The sequence below is a fragment of the Haliotis cracherodii genome, unplaced genomic scaffold (assembly GCF_022045235.1).
Source record: "Haliotis cracherodii isolate W230 unplaced genomic scaffold, xgHalCrac1.p SCAF_3, whole genome shotgun sequence".
NCBI classification, from domain to species: domain Eukaryota; kingdom Metazoa; phylum Mollusca; class Gastropoda; order Lepetellida; family Haliotidae; genus Haliotis; species Haliotis cracherodii.
In genome coordinates, this window is record NW_027266286.1 from 49,270,484 (window position 1) to 49,293,369 (window position 22,886).

The window sequence follows — 22,886 nt, forward strand, 5'->3', positions numbered from 1 at the left end:
GTTGAAACACACATGCAGCTGTCGGAGCTGGGGTGTATCCCTCGCCTTATTGACTTCCTGCGCATCAACGAAGATGATGAGATGCTGGAGATTATTGGTGAGCCTTGATGACACTCATTGCTGTTGATGTTGATGATGTAGTTATGCCACAAAGGAGTCCTTGGATGCCGTAACAATACACAAGTGGTGACCTGATACATTGAAAGTTGAATTTTTTGTAACTCTCTGAGCTGTAAAATAATACTACATAGGGATAAGAATGTTCCATGTATCCGCAGATGTCATTACTTCAACGGTCACCATTGTGATACATGCCATTACAAAACACACATAAATTATTATAGTTCCCCTGGCTAATTTTCATTTTTTTAAAGAAAAAACATTTTCCTCCCTGAATATATCTAAAAATCCACACAAGATATCAGAGACCTTGAAATGCTGTCAAAGTAACTGCCTGAAAAAAGTCTGTGTGTGATCACTGTAAAACCCCAAAAGCTCAAACTTTCAACAAAACTCATGAAATGAGAGAGATGTTCATGTTGTACAATGTGAAATTTGTAACATTCAAAAATTATACAGTCATCTTAACACTGACTTCAATGATGTACGTATCCTCTGACAGCTATCATCCTGACGAGGATGTTGATTACTAGCGACTACCGCCTGAAGCAGCTGTTCAACCGCCACGGTGGGGCCAACCTGTTGTTGTCCATGTCCCAGAACAGCAGTGGGGTGTTGAGGGAGGAGATCAAGTCAACCCTGACAGCCCTCACACAAGGTGGGTGTGGCAGGGTTAATGATGGGTCCATGTCCCAGAACAGCAGTGGGGTGTTGAGGTATTGGAGAAAACATGCTCACGAGGTTTTGGTAGACAGAGCATGCCCTGGGGACAGGGAAAAACATTCTAAAAACCAGTGAGGCTTATCAACACCTCTGTAGCCTCGTGGTACACTCACTGGGCTACAGATATGAGTTAGATCCTCGGGAATATAAAGAAAACATTTGTCATTTGATTTTACATTTCATTACATGTTACAATCTGAACGGAAGTTATTTTAATAAAATACCCAGGACATTATATAAAATCCCTGGGGTATTATATAAAATCCCAGGGACATTACAACGACCCTGTTTATGAGATTTAACCCGACTGGAAAGTAAAACCTAACAATAGGTCTTAATGCCTATAAAAAGAAGTCTCTTCCTTAATAGCGATCCCAATGAATAGGTTTATAAGGAGGAGATCAAGTCTACCCTGACAGCCCTCACACAAGGTGGGTGTGGCAGGGTTAATGATGGGTCCATGTCCCAGAACAGCAGTGGGGTGTTGAGGGAGGAGATCAAGTCTACCCGGACAGCCCTCACACAAGGTGGGTGTGGCAGGGTTAATGATGGTCAATGTCCCAGAACAGCACTGGGGTGTTGAGGGAGAAGATCAAGTCTACTCTGACAGCCCTCACACAAGGTGGGTGTGGCAGGGTTAATGATGGTCAATGTCCCAGAACAGCAGTGGGGTGTTGAGGGAGGAGATCAAGTCTATCCTGACAGCCCTCACACAAGGTGGGTGTGGCAGGGTTAATGATGGGTCCTTGTCCCAAAACTGCAGTAGGGTGTTGAGGGAAGAGATCAAGTTGACCTTGACAACCCTCACACAAGGTGGGTGTGGCAGGGTTAATGATGGGTCCATGTCCCAGAACAGCAGTAGGGTGTTGAGAGAGATCAAGTCTACTTCACACTATGCTATGTCTTTATTATGATCAAAGCTTTGAATGTTTGATACGTCTGATTAATGCAGTAAACCCTGTGTATCTGCAGGCATGTCCCGGCAGACCATGAGGCCAAGCTCAGCACCAGCTCAACGTCCCGACGATGGGAAGGAGCCAGATATCTGGGATAATGTGAGTACATAAGGAGATACACTGTAAAAACCTGTATCAGGTCATACATAGTTGTTGTCAGGAATGAATGCTATACAAAAAATGACATTATTATGTCTGTGATTGATGTTTGTTCAAAATACATTTAGTCAGATTCAAGTGTGTGTGTGTGTGTGTGTGTGTGTGTGTGTGTGTGTGTGTGTGTGTGTGAGGTGGGGGGGGGGATATATCACTGATGGGAACAATGAAAGCCTCATAGCTGAGATGTATCATTAGGTCTTGAAATTTACATATGAGTGACAAACTAGTGTAGTGGATAGAGCATCTGCCTGGAGAGCAGAAGGTTGTGGTTTAATCCCCGGGCCCTGTCACACCAAAAGACATCAAAAGATGAAACCTGATGTGACCATGCCTGGTACTTGCCATTAAGGGCACAAATCAAGGACTGGCCGACTAAGATTCAACAAACTGTGTCTGAGTGGGGTATCCATGTTAAACTGTGCTATGGTATCTCAGTCAGATAGCTTTTAAAATCAGCTTTAAGTCCGTACAAGTACAAGCAGCCACTCTCGCATGTGCACTCGCATCGCTGTCAAGGTGAAAAAACCCACTTCACCTCACTTCAGTTAGGAATGACCACTTGACTCAGGGCAGATTAGGTCCTCAGTACCCCAGCTTGTGACAATCCCTGATTAGAATAAGGATCTGATGGCTGGAATGTTTGACCTGCCTGGACGTGACTGTGTGGATCAATGCTCATGCTATCAACCACAGGTTTACCTGGCCCAGACACAATTGTTGACAGAAGGATGTGATTTAGGTGGAATGATGAGGACTGTTTTGTAACACCCTCAGTTTCAGTCACTGTTTGTGACACAGTGTTACATCACAGTATGAACCTACCATGTGGTGGTATGTGGATACTTTGTGAATATGTGATGATCATTAGTCATAATCATAAAGTTTTTTTTAGACTTATTAGCATTTCGGCTGCATAAATGTGCGGTTTCTGTAGCACATTTTGCCTGAAAAGTGATGAAGGAGGAACATTATCAACAAACACAATTCACGGAGCGAAGATTGAGCTGCGCTCAACTATACATCAGTTGTCAAGCATCAGCTGTCAAGCATCGATAACAGTGTCTGCTTCATATTACAAATGGGGGCACGCGTGGGTCAGTCGTCTAAGGCACCGCGATTCGCTGTGCAGAGTTGCGTCCCTTGGACACGCCAGAAACCTATGATTGTGGGTTCCAATCCCGGTTCGCCCCGATTATGTTTCTAGGTTTGTCAACAGCATACCCGTGCTCGTGGGTTTCACCGAAGTGGTAAACGTCAAAGACCTGCATCACTTCGGGCTTTCCTCCCACATTAAGCTGACATGTTGCGATATAACTGGAATACTGTTAAATGCGGCTTTAAACCGAACACAGAATGACTGCCATGTAGGATTTAAAGTGACATGCCGAGGCCTGAGATTTATTTCCCTTTTCAGCCTTGCACACGTACATGGCCTGAATGTGTGTTGTGTGTGGTATTGGGGTTGTGACAATGTGCCTTGTGTTTCAGATAATGGAGAGGTGGCATTACGAGGACAAGGTGGTGCGAGTCTTTCAGAAGTGGATGTAGAGGATGACAGAATCTCATTGTTCACTATTACTGTTTAGCTGAACCTACAGCTTCCTTAGTGTTACAGCTACTTACACTGCATACTAATGATTGTCCAAATTTGTTGTGTTTATGATAGCTGCGGAAACCAAAGTGGGATCATCCAACATTAAATAACATGGCCTATTTATCATATGCCAAACTTGCCGAAATATGTGACATTTGTATGGGATTTGGTTAAGCTTCTACGAGCCTCGACAAGTATTTACAGATACAGCATTATTTGACACATTATTGGGTACATTCTATTTGACAACTGGGATTACCCGGTACAGTATCCTTCAGAGGTGATTCCATTGCAAGAATTCTAGGGCTGGGATGAGTAACTCGGGTCGGCTGGGTACTGAGTAGGACCCAGGTCAGGTAATAGGGGTCAGGTACCAAGATAGTAAATTTGGACTCGTTCCAGCCCTAAAGAATACATAAATCAGTATTCTTTAGGGCTGGAACGAGTCCAAATTTACTATGCATACCCTTGAAACGACCCCTTTGAAATGTAGCATAACATAGACTTCCTAACATTCATGTGATCCATCTCTGTTGACATTTCCTCTGAAGTCAAAAGGCCCATGAAGCTCACACCTTTTGTGAGTGGTTCCAGTGCTCACAGGTTTTTACGACATCAATGGCGCCATGTTGAAAATGTAATTATTACTCATAATTCAGTGTATATCGATATATGTTAATTACTAATGTAACATTTTGATATGAAACATAAGGATGGATTTTGTTATACTTGTTTTACCTATTTATTGCCTACATACTTTCAGAACTTTGAGAACATTTACAATGGTATTGCTTTTCTACGCATGTCCTACAGATAGAGAAGATTTCGATACTCTGTGATTGTGATATTATAGATCTGTTGATCATGTTACTGATGATTCTTACAATTGTTGATCTCAGCACATAGTGGAAGTTTATCAAGGTTAGAGCAAGGCTTTACGCCAGTATAATTAACCAAAGGTTAGATTGCTTTAACATTGATACTCTAGTGTTGTTATTCCTTCTTTGTTATGACATAGTGGCTAATTTTTATCATAGTTCTATTTTTACAAATCATTGTATGTTTTGTTCCTTTTGGAACCTAATTTATGATTTATGATGGAATGAGAATTCTGCAAATATTAATCTTATGCAAACTTTGTCTTCGTTACTTGTCAATAGTTTTGCCTTTATAACATGTGCCTTAGTCATTTGGAAATATTTTGTACAGGATATAGCGAGAAAGTCCTCCTTCTTACCCACATTACATCTATTCTGTTGCTCATTTGGTGGAGATTCATTCAACAATCCTGGGCCCACTTGCGATCTTAGTGCTAAGATGATTGTAACGCCCATACTTTAACATAGGCTTACGATAGTCTTAGCGCTAAGATGGCTTTGTGCAAGTGGGCCATGGTGACTAGTTTGCTATCAAAGTCAAGGTTCAGGGACCAGTCATTTAAATTCGATGAGGGAGATGTGGCCAAGATGTTTTATCCATGAAGACCCAACAGTGCCGCCCCTCAATCACCCCAAATACAAATGATGGTCTGTTTTTATCATGCCCCTCCCGTAGGATAGATAATCGCCAAAGACAAAAATTCCTTCTAATGTGCTACTATAAAATGACTTTCCATCTTTCCAAAGCCCTCCGGAGCCTATCATGTTTGTCTATGTCCATGTGACATGTGAGTGTCTATATGTTATACATATTACACAATATTTAACTTAAGTCAAATTCAGCTAACAGATAGAATTCCATGTAAAGGCACTTTTCTGCTTATATCAGTACCCTTGTGACCTGTGGTCATTATTCTTAGGGCTTAGTATTTCTTACATTTATTGAATTAGTTTGAAATAGGGAAGCTGATAGTAGTGTTGAAGCAGGTGATGTTTCGATATTTCAGGCTTTTATGTTGATATCGTGTAGTAAACAGCTCTAGATCATTATCTGTCTTCAGGTCAACACTGGTCATATCAGCATTGTCCTCCTTAGATATGGAGAGGAGAATGAATGGGTAAACTGAACATTATTACGAGAACTTCAGAAATATTGACCCGAATTTGTCATTTTATTATTTTGCATTAGTATGATTGGAAAGAACTGTTAAAACATGCATATTTATACATAATACTGGTCATATTTTCAGAGTATGTCCAAAATTATGAACTATTCAAACAAAACTTCATGGTTACATTTTCCATTGTCTGAAACTTCAACCATTACAGTGATGAACTATGTTATTGAATATGCTTTTAACAACTTGTAACAAAACAGTGAAATTGCTTGACATTGCTCAAATTTCTAATCTGTTAAATATATGTACTTACCGGTTAAACAGAAATAAATAGTTTTTAGATTCCTTTTATTCACCTGTTTGTGTTATGTGCCTCAAGGCATCATCATCGATAGAACATTGTCCCCACAGTGCAGACTTGCAGAAAGAGACAACAGTCACTTGGGTGTGCAACTAACTCTGTGAACATGTGGATGCCAAAGTTGCCATTCCTTGTCCTGTCCTTGTGGATCAGGTGGACAAAATGGCTGCCTGGAATCGATTTTACTAACACCTGGAAAATACTGGACAAACACAGGAATGTTATATATTTATTTATTTGTATCATCCAAGTACATCAAAAAGTACAAAAATATATTCAAATACACATTCTTGTGTATTAACCGCACTGAATATAGCCACAAACAATATCACACATATTGGCATACATATCAATTAAACAGTGAAAGTTATAACAATCACCTCTGTTCAGTGAGCATCTTCCTGGTAAAAGATTAGGGAACACATAGCAGCACACCAGAGGAACATTTACAATGCATTCCATAAATATTCTTCACATCTGTAAATAAGTACAGCGTAAAACAGGAGTGTCTGTGTCCCTTCATTGTAAAACATTTTTGGTCATTTTCAGGAGGAAATCCAATATTTGCAACTTGTGTTAATGGACATGAAGTGAAATGCAAAACTAAGGCCACAACACATTACTTATTTGTTCGCTGGAAAAAATATGCAAGGTTTTTTTTAGAAGAAGCATTTTGGTCTGTTTGAATAACTGCATTAAGCAAAAATTCAAAATTACCTTGGGAGAAGGAAGGAAAAGTAAATGCATTGTTGACTAGTCAACACAACATGTGTTGCTATTCAAAGAGGTACATATCTATTCCTCCTTGAAAAAAAGTTACTGCCAGATATAAATATCAAATAAATAGTCGCCTTTGATGCATCTTTGTTACATGATTTTGATTAGACAATACATAGACTCGTTAGTCCAGCTCAAAAATAACTCCATAAGGCCAGCCTAGTTCGGCAAGGGTGGAAACTGGACTTTTACGTCCTTGCCTAGGGAAGATGCTGTTGATGTGGCCTAGTTGATAAGATTGGAACTCCTATACATACTGAGCAAAAGTCAATCATTATTAGGGGCTTACATCAAGGTTCCAAATTAACATACATGCATGTCCACTATTTTTAAGGCAAGTAAATATCTGCAAGGACAAGTGACATTTCCTTGTTGACTACCACTTTTACCATTAGATAGATGGTATCTCTGAAGAAGATCAGTTTTGCAGACTAGTGATATAAGAAATTAATTTCTATCCCCGTGACATAAAATGGTCATTATCAACCTTTGATTTTAAAGGAATGTTTTACATGTAAACATAAATGTGATTGAGAAAAATCAAATAATCCAAGTCCTTCCATGTGTATATTCTTCTCAAACAAGAAGTGGATAAAACACTTAGTGCAATGTTTAGCCATCATACAGAGACACCTTTGTCTTGAAGACATGACTGTGTATACCAGAATGTAACTATGGCTATTCATGTGCACAATCACCATGTTCATGGATACAGACAAACAGTACAATTACAGGCTCAAGGGGATGTCTGGGATGGAGCCGGTGGAGGGCTGTCTGGTGCAGATGGACCAGCAATCAAGGGACTCCCACTTACCTGCGCAGTCCTCCATGAAGATTCCGGGGTAGAATAAGTCTTCAGCAACCCATGCTTGCTGTAAAATGTGACTATGCTTGTCGTAAAAGGCGACTAACGGGATCGGGTGGTCAGGCTTGCTGACTTGGTTGATGCATGTCATCGATCCCAAACGCGTGGATCGATGCTCATGATATCAATTACTGGATTGTCTGGTCCAGACTCGATTATTTACAGACCGCCATCATATAGCTGGAATATTGCTGAGTGCGGCGTTAAACGACAAACCAATCAACCAACCTGCGCAGTACAGAGACTGGATCCTGCTGACCCCGACAGATTCTAAGTCACTTGTCAATTCAAGGAAAGTGCAAGATGACTGTTGACCCTCCCTGACTCTGTCCTATCCTGTTCATCTCAAAGATGAAATCAAGGCAGAACTGGAAGATGTGACTATTACAGAAGTGTCCGTGTCTACAGACTGGCCTTGCCTACAGCTGCAAGTCTAGTGGAAAAATGAGAGTATGTCTGGAGCCTAAAGATTTAAACAGAGCAATCAAGAGGCCCCATTATAAGACCTGAACACTGAGTGAGCTCACTCATGACTTCTTAGGTGCAACAATATTCTCAATACTTGATGTCCGCCATGGATTTTGGTCCTTAATTCTTAACAAAGAGTCGAGCATTCTAATGACCTTTAACAGCTGCCTTGGTCGATATAGGTTTCTTAGGCTCCAATTCGGACTTAACCCTAGCCAAAAAGTATTCCAACAAAACATGGACCAAATCCTTGAACAGTGTCCAGGCACCACGGGCATTGCTAACAATATTGCAGTATTTGCATAGAGGAAGAACACAATAGCAACCTGAGAAACACGATGAATGTTGAAAGAGAGAATGGTCTTAAATTAAGTTCTGGAAAGTGTGAGATCTAGACAAACAAAAGAAAATTCTTTGGACTAGTCTTCAACACCAAAGGTGTAATCTCAAACCCAAACCTAGACAAGGTCAAGGCTATCAAAGAAATAGGGCCCCCTTTGACGCTAAATAGCTACAAGATTTCTTTAGAAATAGCAACAAATATGGGAACTTTCATCATCCACCTGTCTCAGCACACAGCACCACATAGGGAACATGTAAATAAAGTGACAAAACCCTTCCCATAATCATAGGAAATCTCCGTCTATATCATGAGCATGTGTTGATGAACCACTATCAAATAGTGATGACACCAGGTGTTTGTGAAAATAAGGACACAGAGTTTGCATGGTCCGCGTCCCACCAGAAAGTATCTAAACAGAAATAAGGACCTAATCTGTGGCAAAGTAACCCTGAACTACTTAAACCCAAGACTAAACTCAACACTGAGAGTGGATGCCTCCACAGAAGGCCTCAGAGCAGTTCAACTAATAAATGACAAGCCTTCAGCTACTGTCTCGAAGTCTCTGAGCGACATGGAACAGAGATACACAAACATAGACAGAAATGTTGGCAGTTGTCTTCAAGTGCAAAAGATTCCACATTCCAGTATATGTCAAGATTCAAGTACATGGCAAGCACTTCATTGCAGAATCTGACCACAAGCCACTGGAGATGATTCACGAGAAGAGCCTGTCAGCAGCCCCTCAGAAATTGCAGTGCTTGCTTTTAAGGATACAACCATACGTATTGAAGATTAAGCATAGACCTGTCAATCAAATGTTGTTAGCCGATGCCCTCCCAAGACAACAAGTACACCAGCCAAACTATAGATTTGGATGTTCATGTCGACATAATAAGTTTTCGACAAAGTAGAGAGGCTGAAAGAAGAGAACAGCAAAGATTCACAGCTCAAAGTTCTTGTACTTGCATCTTTAGCTTGCAAACATGAGCCTACAGTTGGGCTCCAGTTCTCTGTGCATGGATTGTGTTATACTGAATCATGACATACCAAGAAGCATTACAACTTACTGTTCAGTGTCGTGTTATTCCACTCCCACACACAATGTAGCTGTGAGGAACATTATACCTATCAAACAGAAACAGCATTCCCAAGGGCACTTATCCATGTATCTCAATACATATGTTTCCAATTGCCCTCTTCTACTTTGAACTGACAGGCATCACTGAAGTAAAGTCAGAATGGTAAACCCTTGACAAAACACTCTTGCAGGAATGAAATATATTCATCTCTTAAATTAACCCACACAAATTAACGATCAGTTAGCAAGAGGAATGGTTACACACGAATTGCAATACAAACTTGGTCCACACAATCACACATAAATATTCACCCAAATGCTGAAAACTTGACTCCGTGACTTCTTTGATAGGCATTTAGAAGTTGGAGTACTAAGTAAGGACAAGAATTTATTTAAGCTCTTAATTGTAATAAAGAAGTTGTTCATCAATAAATTTTTATCCTTACTTGACTCCATGAGCACAACAAACAAATTATTTCATTTCAAAGAGTGGAGTGAGTCGGTAGACCCATGGATCAGTTCATTTTATCATTGGGGTGTGTAGGTAGATCACTGGATCAGTCCATTCAAACAGAGGATTCGCAAGGAGGTGAAATAAAAACAGTAAAAGCTGTCCACGTGAGTAGCATAGTGTCTCACAAGCCACAGCAACAGCAGATCAGGTCCACCTATAGGTCACATGCAATGGCATTTTGTTCAGTAGCTGGGAAATGGGGAGCCTGTCACTTCCTTCAGCAGTATTCAACAATGTTCCAGCCAGTCAGTTTGAACATTAGACAGAAAGGTGTAAACTAATTCAGCTGTTCTCCATCACGATGACGCCTTTAGTTTCCTCATCTCTTCTTCCTTCCCTGCATAGTTTCTGAACACAGACAGAGAAGCAGATTAGTGAACATATACAGTAAACTCACCATGCAGTAAACTACACCACACAGTAAACTAGTAAACTACAACACACAGTAAATTGCACCACATGAAAGTGCAACATAAAAAAATTACACCATCCCATAAAGTACATTAAACAGTAAAGTGCACCTCAGAGTAAAGTACAGGGCTCCATTCCACAAAGCGATCTGAGGGCTAAGTTGATTGTAACTCACTAAGTATGCGATCTTAAATTTTTGTTACGATCCAATGCCCGTTCCATAAAGCAATCTTAACTAAGAGAGTTAAGTTAAGATCAAAATGCTAAGTTGCTCCAGACCAACTTAGGATTGCTAAAAGTGATCTTAAATATTGTACCATAACAACAAAGATGGCGACTTTTATTATGGTGTTCAAGGAAATGTGTCGTCTGCTAAACATGACCAAGGGAGGCCACTCTAAGGGAAACTTTCGTATCTTCATGGCTGAAGAATCCGATCTTTGTTAAGATCGGCTACTTAAGAACTTGTTAAGTTTCAATCACTCTAAGATCGCTTTGTGGAACGATTGTAAACTTTAGCTAAGACAATTTTAAAATCGACTTAAGTCTCTAAGATTGATTGTAGTTACGATCGCTTTGTGGAACGGGGCCGAGGACAGTGTAAAGTACTGTAAACAGTAATGTACAGAGTACTGTAGACCTGTGCTGTTGTCCAGTCTAAACAAGTTCCTAACAAGTTCCTAACATCCATACTTCTACTTTCTTGATTCATGCCAGGTCTTGTTTTACACATGTCCCAGGGCAAGTGACAAATTACAAAAAAAACACCTACAAAGTAGGAGCATATTTTCAACAACACATTTCGATCAATAAGTTGGAATACTGCAAATTATTAGTCAGTAATAGCACCCCACATATGTTACCACAGCCTGCTAGCGTCATCACCCTTGATCATGTGATCAGACAAACCAATCGGTTATTGTAACAACTATTCCTCGGCCCGAAGTTAACACACAACTAAAACCAGGGGCCACTTGCACAAAGTGATCTTAGCACTAGGATGATCATAACTCCCATACGGTAAGATAGGCTTACAATAACCTTAGCACGAAGATCACTTTGTGTAAGTGGGCCCAGCTGGTCTCAGCAGAACAGGGGATATGATACGTACAATGGTCATGGTAATGGGAATGAGGGGGCGGGGAGCCACGTTAATCTGCAGAAGCTGCTAGATGTACCACTAGTCATAACCACTGTACCTGTAGTCCCACTCACTGATGCCCCAGCCCTCAACACCATTCAGTCGGAAGTTACACAGACGCTCGAAGATTTTAGCATCCCACTCCTCCCCCATGTAGAACACTGGACACTGAACCACATCGATGGACAGCTCGTACTTCGTCCCACCTGCAATGGTAAGGAAGATTGATTGGTATGGCAACCGATTTCAGCAACAGATATTTTGTACTTATACATATACCGTATTCGCCATAACAATCACCAAGGGTACTTACATGTTACATGGTAATTTACATGTTTGTTTGTTTGTTGTATAATGCTGTACCCAGCAATATTCCAGTTATATGACAGTGGCCTGTAAACATGGTAAACAACCAACCAGACATACCAATCATTGATATTAACCCAACTTGCCAAGGGATGGAGGTGTGATGACATGCAATCAACCAAAGTCACCAAGCCTGAACACCCAAGCCACAATGCATGGAAAGGCTTGAAATTAGAAAAATTTCAATATCTGCTTCACAGGTAATTTTTCAATGTCAACGTCAGCACAAGCACTCATTATAGTCTGTTGTTCTTTGCTCACTGTCTGTAGTAACTCCCGGTATATATTAGAAGTTACAGTGGTAGATCTAGGTCTAAAGAAATAAAAAATAGTGGAGTTTTTTGTGTTTTTTAGACATCTTGACAAATAGTGACCATCTGCTCAGTGTCTCACAACAGTCAACATGAACAACCACTTCCGTTTAAACCGCAAGACCTATGCAATATTTGTGATGTTCCAGCAAAAAGCAAGTACATTCAAATGTATTTCGTGCTATCTGGAACATCTCATCAAACGTCTGTAAGATATATTAAGATATAGTCAACAGAAACCAGTGAATAATGCTGACAGAGTTTACAACAGGCAGTTGGTTAGAGATAGTGGAACATGCAACTAATGGGGAAAACTATTTTCACTTCAGTTTAATTTTGTCAAGACTTGAAATAAAAATCAACGTAAGTACTTGTAATGAAAATAGCTGTGCCCACGAGGCACTGTACATAAACTTCAAATGTGCCATTTCCTATTTCAGGTCTGCTACAAGCACAGCAGCACTAGGAATTTTGATGGGGACCAACTCAGACCCTGTATCCCCATTGCGGGTTATATATGCATATCTTGTCAATAAACAAGCAACAGGCTTATGATAAATGCTACATATGTATTTGTATCAATGAGAATACATTGGATTATCCTCACAATGCCTCTTGGTCTACTATAACACACACTTACTACTCAAAAGAAGTTTAACACCCAATTTTCTTCATATGACTATCAGGTGTTCTTTAAGTGCTTGGGGGCACGGGTGGCTCAGTTGTCTAAGGCGCTGCGATTTGCGTCCCTTGGACACGCAAGAAACCTATGACTGTGGGTTCAAATCCTGGTTCGCCCCTTTTATGTTTCTAGGTTTGTCAGCACCATACCCGTGATCGTGGGTTTCACCGAAGTGGTAAACGTCTGAGACCTGCATCACTTCGGGCTTTCCTCCCACAGTAAGCTGACACGCCATGATATATCTGGAATACTGTTAAAAGCGGAGTTAAACCCAACTCACTCACTCACTCTTTAAGTGCTGTAGTAGTGAAATACCTGACTGGATGAGAATGGTTGATCTACCCTGTCATGTGCTATGTACTGCATCGTGAGATTATTTTCCCAAAATACAGCTGTGAAGAGGGCTGTGCACACTAATCAAATATCATTGGCAACAACAGATGTAAATTAAAAGCAACAAATGCAAATTAAAAAGTGCATGTTTATGTGAAAAGGTGCAGTATTATGTCAGTGTTCTTAAGAGACTGCCACCATTGACACCCACAAGGATGTAAAGTGTCACAGCTTGATAGAGATACCTGCTGTGAACCCCAGAGTCGTCTGTTTCGGGGGATTCTGATCTTCTCCATGGTTGAAGAATTCAAAGTCTGTGTGAGACACAGGGACTAGAGTGCCGTCCTTCAGAAACATGTAGCCGACGGACAATCTGTAACAAAGACTTCATCTTAGACCAGGTGTCACAAAGCAGTTGCACCGTATAGTGTTGGTTCTCTGGGCAGGTGGCCATGGCTTGGTCTCAATACAGAAGACACTGCTTTTCAAATAAGTATACACATAAAGCAAAAGACAATAAATATGATGTAGATACTTACAGTTAAACATGTGTGAATCATTCAGTCTTTACAAAACTAAACCATATGCTAATCAAAAGTCCATATTCCTGTCTGCAAGATCTCCTACTTTGCTAATCACAGGACAAGCTATTCTTACAAAGTGGCCTCCATACAAATGGAATCAGGAAGACACAGCTTGCACCATCAACACCTGTCTCCACACATCATCCCAAGGCAAGGGCGTTTACTGACTGACTATAAAAGTCCAGTTCCCACCCTTACCGAACTAGGCTGGTATTTCGGAGTTACATTTTAGCTGGACTAAGTAATCTGTGCATAGTCCAATCAAAATCGCATAACGAATTATATTGATTTCAACGTGCAGATTTAGGTTGACTGAAGGATTTGCAAAGCGTGAGTACTGTCAATTGGGTGTCAACAGATATTTTGCAAATCTTTTCTAATTTTAATCAAGGTGCTCAAGTGATTTGATGAACTTCGCACTGTCAGCATGTTTTATTACAATATAGATCTTGATTATTGATCAGATTGTTTTGACTGGGTGCTGAAATTTTGTTTGAAGCAAATGCATGTGATATGAGTGATGGAAGCTGATTACTCAATAGGAGGGACATAGAGTGGACCTAACTTGTAACACCCACTGGGGGCGGTACGATCGAGTCTGGAAATTCCAACCTAGTTCGGCAAGGGTGGGAACTGGACACTTGTAGTTGTCAGTTAACGCCCTTGTCTCGGGAAGTGGTCTCCACATGACTGACTCCCACCTTGTCAATAACCAGCTGGTAATCAGTGTATGTAGACTTTGTATGCTCATCAAGATGTCACTATGACAAACCCGACCAGGAGTTTGACAGGAGGCATTTTGGCATGTAAAGCATTGATCACCAAATGGAGCAAAATAACAGTACTGACAATTCCTTTTGAGAAATCATTGATAGTCACTCCCACACATATATAGACGCACACACACTCAGGCACAGGTGCTGTGAGAGGACATACCTGGACATACACATGGGCATGGAGATGGCGCCGACACAGAGGCAGGTGCCGTCACTGAAGTAGCCGTACTGCAGGCCATACCGATGGAAGTACTTCCAGTCTCGGATGTTGCCTGAAAGGAAAACAGGTACTGAAAACAATATGTAGCAGCTCTCCTCAATGGGATGACTTAACAAAAAGCAAGACAAGAGACAAAGTGCTGATATACTTTGTCGTAAATCAAGGTGTCTTTCAGGAACTGTCACATCAGAAACATTATACCTTCAACAATAGTGACATCAAAAACATTATACCTTCAACGATAGTCACATCAGAAACATAATACCTTCAACGATAGTCACATCAGAAACATTTTACCTTCAACAATAGTCACATCAGAAACATTATACCTTCAACGATAGTCACATCAGAAACATTATACCTTCAACGATAGTCACATCAGAAACATTATACCTTCAACAATAGTTACATCAAAAACATTATACCTTCAACAATAGTCACATCAGAAACATAATACCTTCAACAATAGTCACATCAGAAACATAATACCTTCAACAATAGTCACATCAGAAACATTATAACTTCAACAATAGTCACATCAGAAACATAATACCTTCAACAATAGTCACATCAGAAACATTATAACTTCAACAATAGTCACATCAAAAACATTATACCTTCAACAATAATCACATCAAAAACATTATACCTTCAACAATAGTCACATCAGAAACATTATATCTTCAACAATAGTCACATCAGAAACATTATACCTTCAACAATAGTCACATCAGAAACATTTAACCTTCAACAATAGTCACATCAGAAACATAATACCTTCAACGATAGTCACATCATAAACATTATAACTTCAACAATGTTTCCTTATAGTATGTGTAGTGCTCCAAGTCAACTCCATAATCGACAAATCTACCCCAAATGTCCAGAGGGACCTGGTCTGTATTACATCCAACATGCACACGTATACTTATATACTCCCCGCCATAAGAAACACGAACACCTTACAGGTTGGTTAATATATGACGACTTACTCATATTCAAGAGATAGTTGATTGGTTCAATGCACAAACGAACATACTGGTATGTTGTGTGAACTGATGCTCATGAACACTGTACATGTGACGACATAGATGTATGACTCAAGATGCACCAGTTGTCTCGTGCAGGGTTAGCGTGTAGAGCTTGGAAATCACGTGTAGCATATCGTGATAAGAATAAAGACACTGTGGTAACACTTGACTGATTTTTAGTTTTGTCATTAAGTGGTACACATTGGAAACATCTCTTCTTAGCTTAGATACTTCTCGATATGTTTCTATGGTTCCAGTTTCTTTTGGAAGTGAGTATATTTTACCAATATTCATTCTGAGTGGGATAAGGATGGCCTAGTCATAGCAATTTGATGTGCAGAGCTGCATCTTTTAGGCATGCAAGAAATCTATGATTTCAATCTGAGATTGGACATGATAATGCTACTAGGTTTGTCAGCACCATACCCCTGCTCTGGTTGGAACAAAAATGTTACATGTCTGAGACCTGCATCACTTCAGTCTTGCCTCCAAACTGACGGGGCTTGATGTAACTGAAATGCTGTTCAAACTGGCTTATAACACTCTTGTATTCTCAGAAAGACATTTCCTCCATGAATCTCACCATACGAGTGATCCCGGACTCCCCTGACCCGGAGTGGCTTCGGCTCCATTCCCTCGATACACACATCACCCACCAGCTCCCCGAACTGTTCATAGTGGGTCTGATGCACTCTGTAACAGTGTTCTAATCAAATTGTTCAAATCAATCTGATGTCCAACATGAATGAAAACAAGCATTAATAATGTGTTTTCATTATGACACTTGTAATGATAAAATCACATCAACAATAACAAATAATAATAATCATGATAATAAGGAGCATATCCATGTATAATGAGGCAGAGTCATCATTAGTGCATGCTCAAAGCATCATCATCATCATCATCATCATCATCATAAGGAGCATATGCATGTATAATGAGGCATCACAAAGTGTCACACTTTATATACTGCTGAGATTGTAGGGCTGATGCTCTGTACATGCAAGCCTACTGGTTATAAACCCATGTTTGTGTGTCATGGAAATACTTCCTAAAGCAGGCTGCTGACTGCATTGAGTACAAACAAATACAACAGATGTATGTCATGTTTGCCAAATGATTGAACTGACTTACATTTCCAGATTTTCGAAGTATCCCCTTGACCATTTCTCCCTGGCTATGGCGTCTGCTGTTGGTGCAGGGTGAAGGTCAGTGTCAAAATCAAAGAAGTTTGTAATGGCTGTCCATTTCAGATCAAAGCTGACAGCTTTTTCTTCCCCTGTCTCAGAAAGTCTGCAATTCAAAGAAAATCCTTAAAGTCATGTCAATAATATTTTCTTCTTGAAGATAATCTGCATCACAATCCTTAGGACTTGCATGGCTGAGAGGTTAAAGTAAGAGGATCACAGAGGGAGCAAGTTGTCTCCCTTTATCCAAATCACTTTCAAAATCGAATTGGTGTGCCCCCAAGTTCTGATGACAGACGAGGACTCAGTTAACATTTTGTCAAAGGCTTGGTAACCATGGAGATATTCTGAAAGGCTGGTACCTTTAACTCGCCAGTCGCGATATGTGATACAATGAACAAGATGAAATAAAACTGCAAACTTATAACTTGCCCATATTTGCTGAATGTCAATCCTAGGGTCAGAATAGGTCACCAGTAACCATGGTAACCACTATATTTACCCCTCACCTGAGTTTCCCCTGGAAGGCAACTCTCCATGTCTTCATGGGTTCCAAAACCTCCATGGTGAGACCCCCAGCCGAGTAGCTGTCCCCCGGACCGGTCAGGTTGGTGTCAGGCATAGACGGCATCGTCAACAGACCCACTCCAGGCACCTGCAGGCACAGATGGCATCATAAACAGACCCACTACAGGCACCTGCAGGCATAGATGGCATCATCAACAGACCCACTCCCGGCACCTGTGGGCATAGATAGCATTGTCAACAGACCCACTCCAGGCACATGTAGGCATAGATGGCATTGTCAACAGACCCACTCCAGGCACCTGCAGGAAAAGATGGCATCAACAGACCCACTCCAGGCACCTGCATGCATAGATGGCATCAACAGACCCACTCCAGGGACCTGCAGGCAAAGATGGCATCAACAGATCCACTCCAGACACCTGCATGCATAGATGGCATCAGCAGACCCACTCCAGGCACCTGCAGGCATAGATGGCATCATCAACAGACCCACTCAAGGCACCTGCAGGCAAAGATGGCATCAACAGACCCACTCCAGGCACCTGCATGCATAGATGGCATCAACAGACCCACTCCAGGCACCTGAGGCATAGATGGCATCATCAACAGACCCACTCCCGGCACCTGTAGGCATACATGGCATCATCAACAGACTCACCACAAGCACCTGTAGGCATAGATGGCATCATCAACAGACCCACTCCAGGCACCTGTAGGCATACATGGCATCATCAACAGACTCACCACAAGCACCTGTAGGCATAGATGGCATCATCAACAGACCCACTACAGGCCCCTGCAGGCGCAGATGACATCATCAACAGACCCACTCCAGGCACCTGCAGGCAAAGATGGCATCATCAACAGACCCACTCCAGGCACCTGCAGGTACAGATGGCATCAACAGACCCACCACAGGCACCTGCAGGCATCATCAACAGGCAAAGATGGCATCATCAACAGACCCATCACAGGCACCTGCAGGTGTGTGGGTGGGTGGGTACTTGTACAAGTCAGGACAAATGCCATGCTAGCCCACTGACATACCATGTCTCAGTTTAACATGGATACTCCACTCAGCCAACCGGTCCTTGCTTGATCCCCTTAATGTAAAGAGCCAAGCATGGTAACAAGTATCATCTTTCAACGTCTTTGGGTATGATAGACCCACTGAATCTAACCACCGACCTTCTGCTCTCCAAGCAGATGCCCTTTCCACTATACCACGGTGAAATTTCTGAGTGCAGTATTAAAAAACAAACTAAACAAAACATATGTACTACCACACTGAACAACAGTGTTGCACATCTATACTTTATGATGCACATATGACATGTTATTCCCTTAAAGGCCGTGCTAGCCTCTACTGTGTCCCACATATTGCAATATTGTTGCAAGTGTGAAAGCAGCTTCTGGTAACAACAAATATGCTTACCCGAAGTAAAACTATAGTTTGAACCAGATTCTTGTGCCGCCTTGCTGTCGCTGTGACTACAAAATAGCCTTCCTTGTTTCCACCATTGAAATAGACAGCATCTACAGCCTGTAAATAAACATGGGGTCTATCAACACCATGTGATCATGGCCGCCAGCAATCAAATCTACAGGTTAGACAAGTAAGTGTAAAAAACATGTAACAGTGTTACACTTAAAGCATGTTGTAAAATCATGTCAGATATTTTGCATGATACAAATACACATTATAGTTCTAAATCCTATATATACATGACATAAGAAATGGTAGTGAGTCTAGAAAGTAATATCGTGAAATAATATTAACCAGTGAAGATCCAGGTTAGAATAGGTCTTCAGCAACCTATGCTTGTGTTAAGAGGCGACTTACAGGATCAGGTGGTCAGGCTTGACTTGGTTGATACATGTCATCGTATCCCAATTACATAAATCGATCCTCATGATGTCAATCACTGGATTGTCTGGCCCAGACTAGATCATTTACAGACCGCCGTCATAAAGCTGGTTATTATTTCTGAGTTTGATGTTAAACAACTAACAGAAATAATATTACCACCTGAAATGGAATTAGACAAGGGTTGGACTGACTTTAAGCCATAGGTTTGATTATCATATATTATCTTCCAACACTTTGTTATTCATTGGTGTATCTTATCAACCTATCTATCATTGTTTTCTTGAATTCACAAAAAGTTACAATGTACCTTTATCAAAACTCCCCAGAAGGTAGAATGTATCCCAACACCCCATCACTAGTTGCAGGAGGTACCTCAAGTGGAAACCCATATATATTGGTCAGTGAATAGTCATCGCCAATTTTCTCATATTATTTCTGACGTAATCCGTGTGCAAAGTTGACTGTACGAATAACTTTCATTTTTGTGAAACTATAAGCAAATGTGCTTATTTCTGTCCATGGAATAAGATTCAGTTGATTTCGGTTATAACGCTACGACCAGGAATCAAAACAGTGGAATAGAGCTTTTCTGTTGACTTACTGTACCAGTTATCGCCATCATCTTAACAGCAAATGCCATGTGATCATGCACACCGCTTTAGTTATACAAATTAATTTTTTTGTATCTCGGGTATCGCCCTCAATTTTTTCATTCATCAAAATGAATAAGAAATGCCGTTATCAATTTGTCGTCTGGAAACTGACAAAAAACAATATTCCCCCAGTTCGATCTACACGTTTATCCCTACACTATGTTCTATGAATTTTGCCATATATACAGGTTATGAATTTTTATAAATATAGCTCAAATAGGTTTCAGAATTGTATTTTGAGGAAGAAATAACAAACAGATAGAAAGCAATGACAGAACTGAAAGTGCATCATCATGTGTTTGATTTATATTTTCGTGTGAATTAGTCACGTGACACCACCCACGTGTCTTTTCTCAAGTTGTATTTAAGCAAGGTGATTATGGTGGGGTTTTAAAAATATTACCTCACAAGAGTCCGTTTTGTTCATCATTTTCGGATAAATATTTCTCTCTTGTAATGAAAACGAGCAAAAGTAAAATGAGACGCGATCACGTGCGCGCTACAACGGGGAAACAACAAACACATAACATTTTCAAAAGGTTTCATTGTAGTTTTTCAAAAACATTTTTGTCAAAACATTTTAATAACGTTTTAGAAATGTTTTACAACTATTCAAATGTTATTGAAATGTTTTCAAAACGTTATTCAAGAACATCATGCTATAACATAGCAGAAACTATTTCATACCATGTTATTACAAAAATAAACTATTTCATGACATGTTATTACAATGTCTTCAACACATTGCAGAAATGTTATGCTAGAACATATTTTCATGAAATGTTATCACCATGTATTAAAGTGAGTACTGATAACGCCCCCAAAAGCCTATAGTTGAACATAAGTTCCCTAGCTAGCACACTCCGTTTCATAATGCTGTGGAATGGTAATGCAGTAATAGAACATTTTCACAACAGTTACAGTTTAATTTGTAGACTAAATGTCTAAAGAAATTACAACAGCATTCCAGGAGATACACATGGAAATGTTAGGTATATTGAGGAATACACGAAATACACCAAGGGCTGAGAATGATGCAAACATTAGTACAGAAACTGTTGTTAAATACCATGAGCTACTAGATCAAGTATCTTAATGATTTTGTGGCTTTAAATTAATGCTAAGAATTGGATTTTTATGTGCACTCAGCCACTGACCATTAAGTGGGTTTGGTTGTTCCTGATGTACCACTTTTTGTATTCAATGTGATGCATGATACTGTAATACTATTACAGTTACCACAAGAATTTATCTGTCTCTGAATGAATATTAAAATATGTTTCCACCAAACACATACAAATATATTATTGTTAGAATACTGATTTCTGGAATATTTTACAGAAACATTTTAGAAACGTTAAAATCAAATGTCCACAGAAAATGTTTCCAAAAAGTTTCTGGAACCATACAAAATCACATGAATAAAATGTTTACAAAAGCATTTCTGCAATATTTTATAAAAACATTTTTGAAACATTATAACCAAATGTTCCTGGAAAATGTTTCAAAAACGATTCTGGAACATTACATAATCACGTGAAGAAAACATTTTTTAAAACATTTCCAGAACGTTTCGTAAAATGTTTTAGGGAAGTGTTTGTAACATTGTAGCGTTAGCTGGGGAGTTAGCGATAACTGGTCGCTAGCCAGTAGAGATTCAGGTTTAGAATTGGTCCATAGCAACCTATGCTAGTCTCAAGGGCCAGCTACATTGCGGGAAGTTCAGACTTGGTTGATGGCATGTCAACATACCCCAGCAGTGTAGATGTCTGTTCTTAATATCAATCACTGGTTAAGACTTGATTATTTACAGTACGCCATAATATTTGTGTAAGGATTACTGCTGAGTGCGGCCTTAAGCAGTAAACAAAAGAGTGTTATTTCAATTCATGATAACTGTTGTACTGAAATTCTTATTGTAATCTTCCTTGTCACACTACTGATCACTATGATCAGTAATAGCTATTCTAAAAACAGTTCCGTTCATCAGTTGTTCATGTGGTGACTCACAGAAAGTCAAAGATAACACGACGCGTCATTTACCTTTGGATGTTCAGGTGGTAGTATCTGGACTTTGTCCATGTCCTCGGGTGAACTTCTTGATCGCATACCATACCCAGCATCCTCTCCGCTGGTGTTTTTCAAGTTCTTATTTTGTCGTTTTCTCATCCACATGAGAACCCGAAAGATCAGATATTTGAGAGGGTACCATTTGTTGGGCTGCACGTAAATGCCGCATTTCAGTGGTGGCTCTGGTGTTAAGATCCATTTGATGCAGAAAATACCAACAGCACCAGCAATGACGAGTGTGATCATTTTGACAGTAGGGTGAATCCGCGCTGATCGAAGTTCATGTGGAGATGTTTTGTTGATATGCTTCGATCAAGGGCGGATAACTCTAAACTGCTTGCAAAATGCAACGACCGTCAACAGTCAATTAATGGACCTAAATCATTGTGGGTTCAATCCGCTAGAATGTCGTGCATTTTACTGTCTGTTTTCATTAATATTTGGAAAGACCATTAACTTGGTGTACATCATTTTTGAATAGTAGTTATCATGCAAAAAATATCCCACAATGACACCAGAACTTCTAGGCAGGTCGATCGTTACAACATGTTTAAAATGCTAGCTGCTGTTCTCAGCTCCTCATGTCGACCGAACGCTATTGATTCCTTTACAGGTGAAACATGTGAGATTCGGCGAAGAAGCGCAGTATCATTGAAAGTAACCCTGGTATTGTCTAGAAATGAAATAATTAATCACAGAGCCAAAGGGTAAAAAGTGGACATTCGACTTGACAACGAAATATTCATAATGAAGAACAAAAAGGTAT

At 40.2% G+C, this 22,886-nt stretch overlaps 2 protein-coding genes across 3 annotated transcripts in view; one reads left to right on the forward strand and one right to left on the reverse strand.

Moving 5' to 3' along the window:
• The window catches only part of LOC139474823 (uncharacterized), a 43,592-nt gene extending 38,744 nt beyond the window's left edge, over window positions 1-4,848 (forward strand). For both annotated transcript variants that reach the window (XM_071257954.1, XM_071257955.1), the window contains exons 15-18: window positions 1-97; window positions 623-778; window positions 1,816-1,898; window positions 3,447-4,848. In XM_071257954.1, the coding sequence (XP_071114055.1) occupies window positions 1-97; window positions 623-778; window positions 1,816-1,898; window positions 3,447-3,506 (396 nt within the window). In that variant the 3' untranslated portion in view covers window positions 3,507-4,848. The remainder of the gene's footprint in view (window positions 98-622; window positions 779-1,815; window positions 1,899-3,446) is intronic.
• Window positions 4,849-8,665: 3,817 nt separating this feature from the next.
• On the reverse strand, window positions 8,666-22,419 carry LOC139473985 (uncharacterized). The gene is made up of 9 exons (XM_071256852.1): window positions 22,094-22,419; window positions 18,963-19,070; window positions 17,509-17,654; window positions 16,947-17,105; window positions 16,393-16,502; window positions 14,719-14,830; window positions 13,444-13,571; window positions 11,565-11,712; window positions 8,666-10,302 (listed from the first exon to the last, which is right to left on the reverse strand). Exons 1-9 carry the CDS (start codon window positions 22,364-22,366, stop codon window positions 10,251-10,253), a joined length of 1,236 nt encoding a protein of 411 aa, XP_071112953.1. The 5' UTR covers window positions 22,367-22,419; the 3' UTR covers window positions 8,666-10,250.
• Window positions 22,420-22,886: the final 467 nt, after the last annotated feature.

Excerpts from the sequence above, each read along its gene's own strand:
- LOC139473985 (XM_071256852.1), bottom strand. The coding sequence starts at position 22,366 with ATGATCACACTCGTCATTGCTGGTGCTGTTGGTATTTTCTGCATCAAA. Across the intron at positions 17,655-18,962 it reads AAACTATAGTTTTACTTCGG|GTGCCTGGAGTGGGTCTGTT; the intron begins GTAAGCATATTT and ends CTGTGCCTGCAG. Across the intron at positions 16,503-16,946 it reads TACTTCGAAAATCTGGAAAT|AGTGCATCAGACCCACTATG; the intron begins GTAAGTCAGTTC and ends ACACTGTTACAG.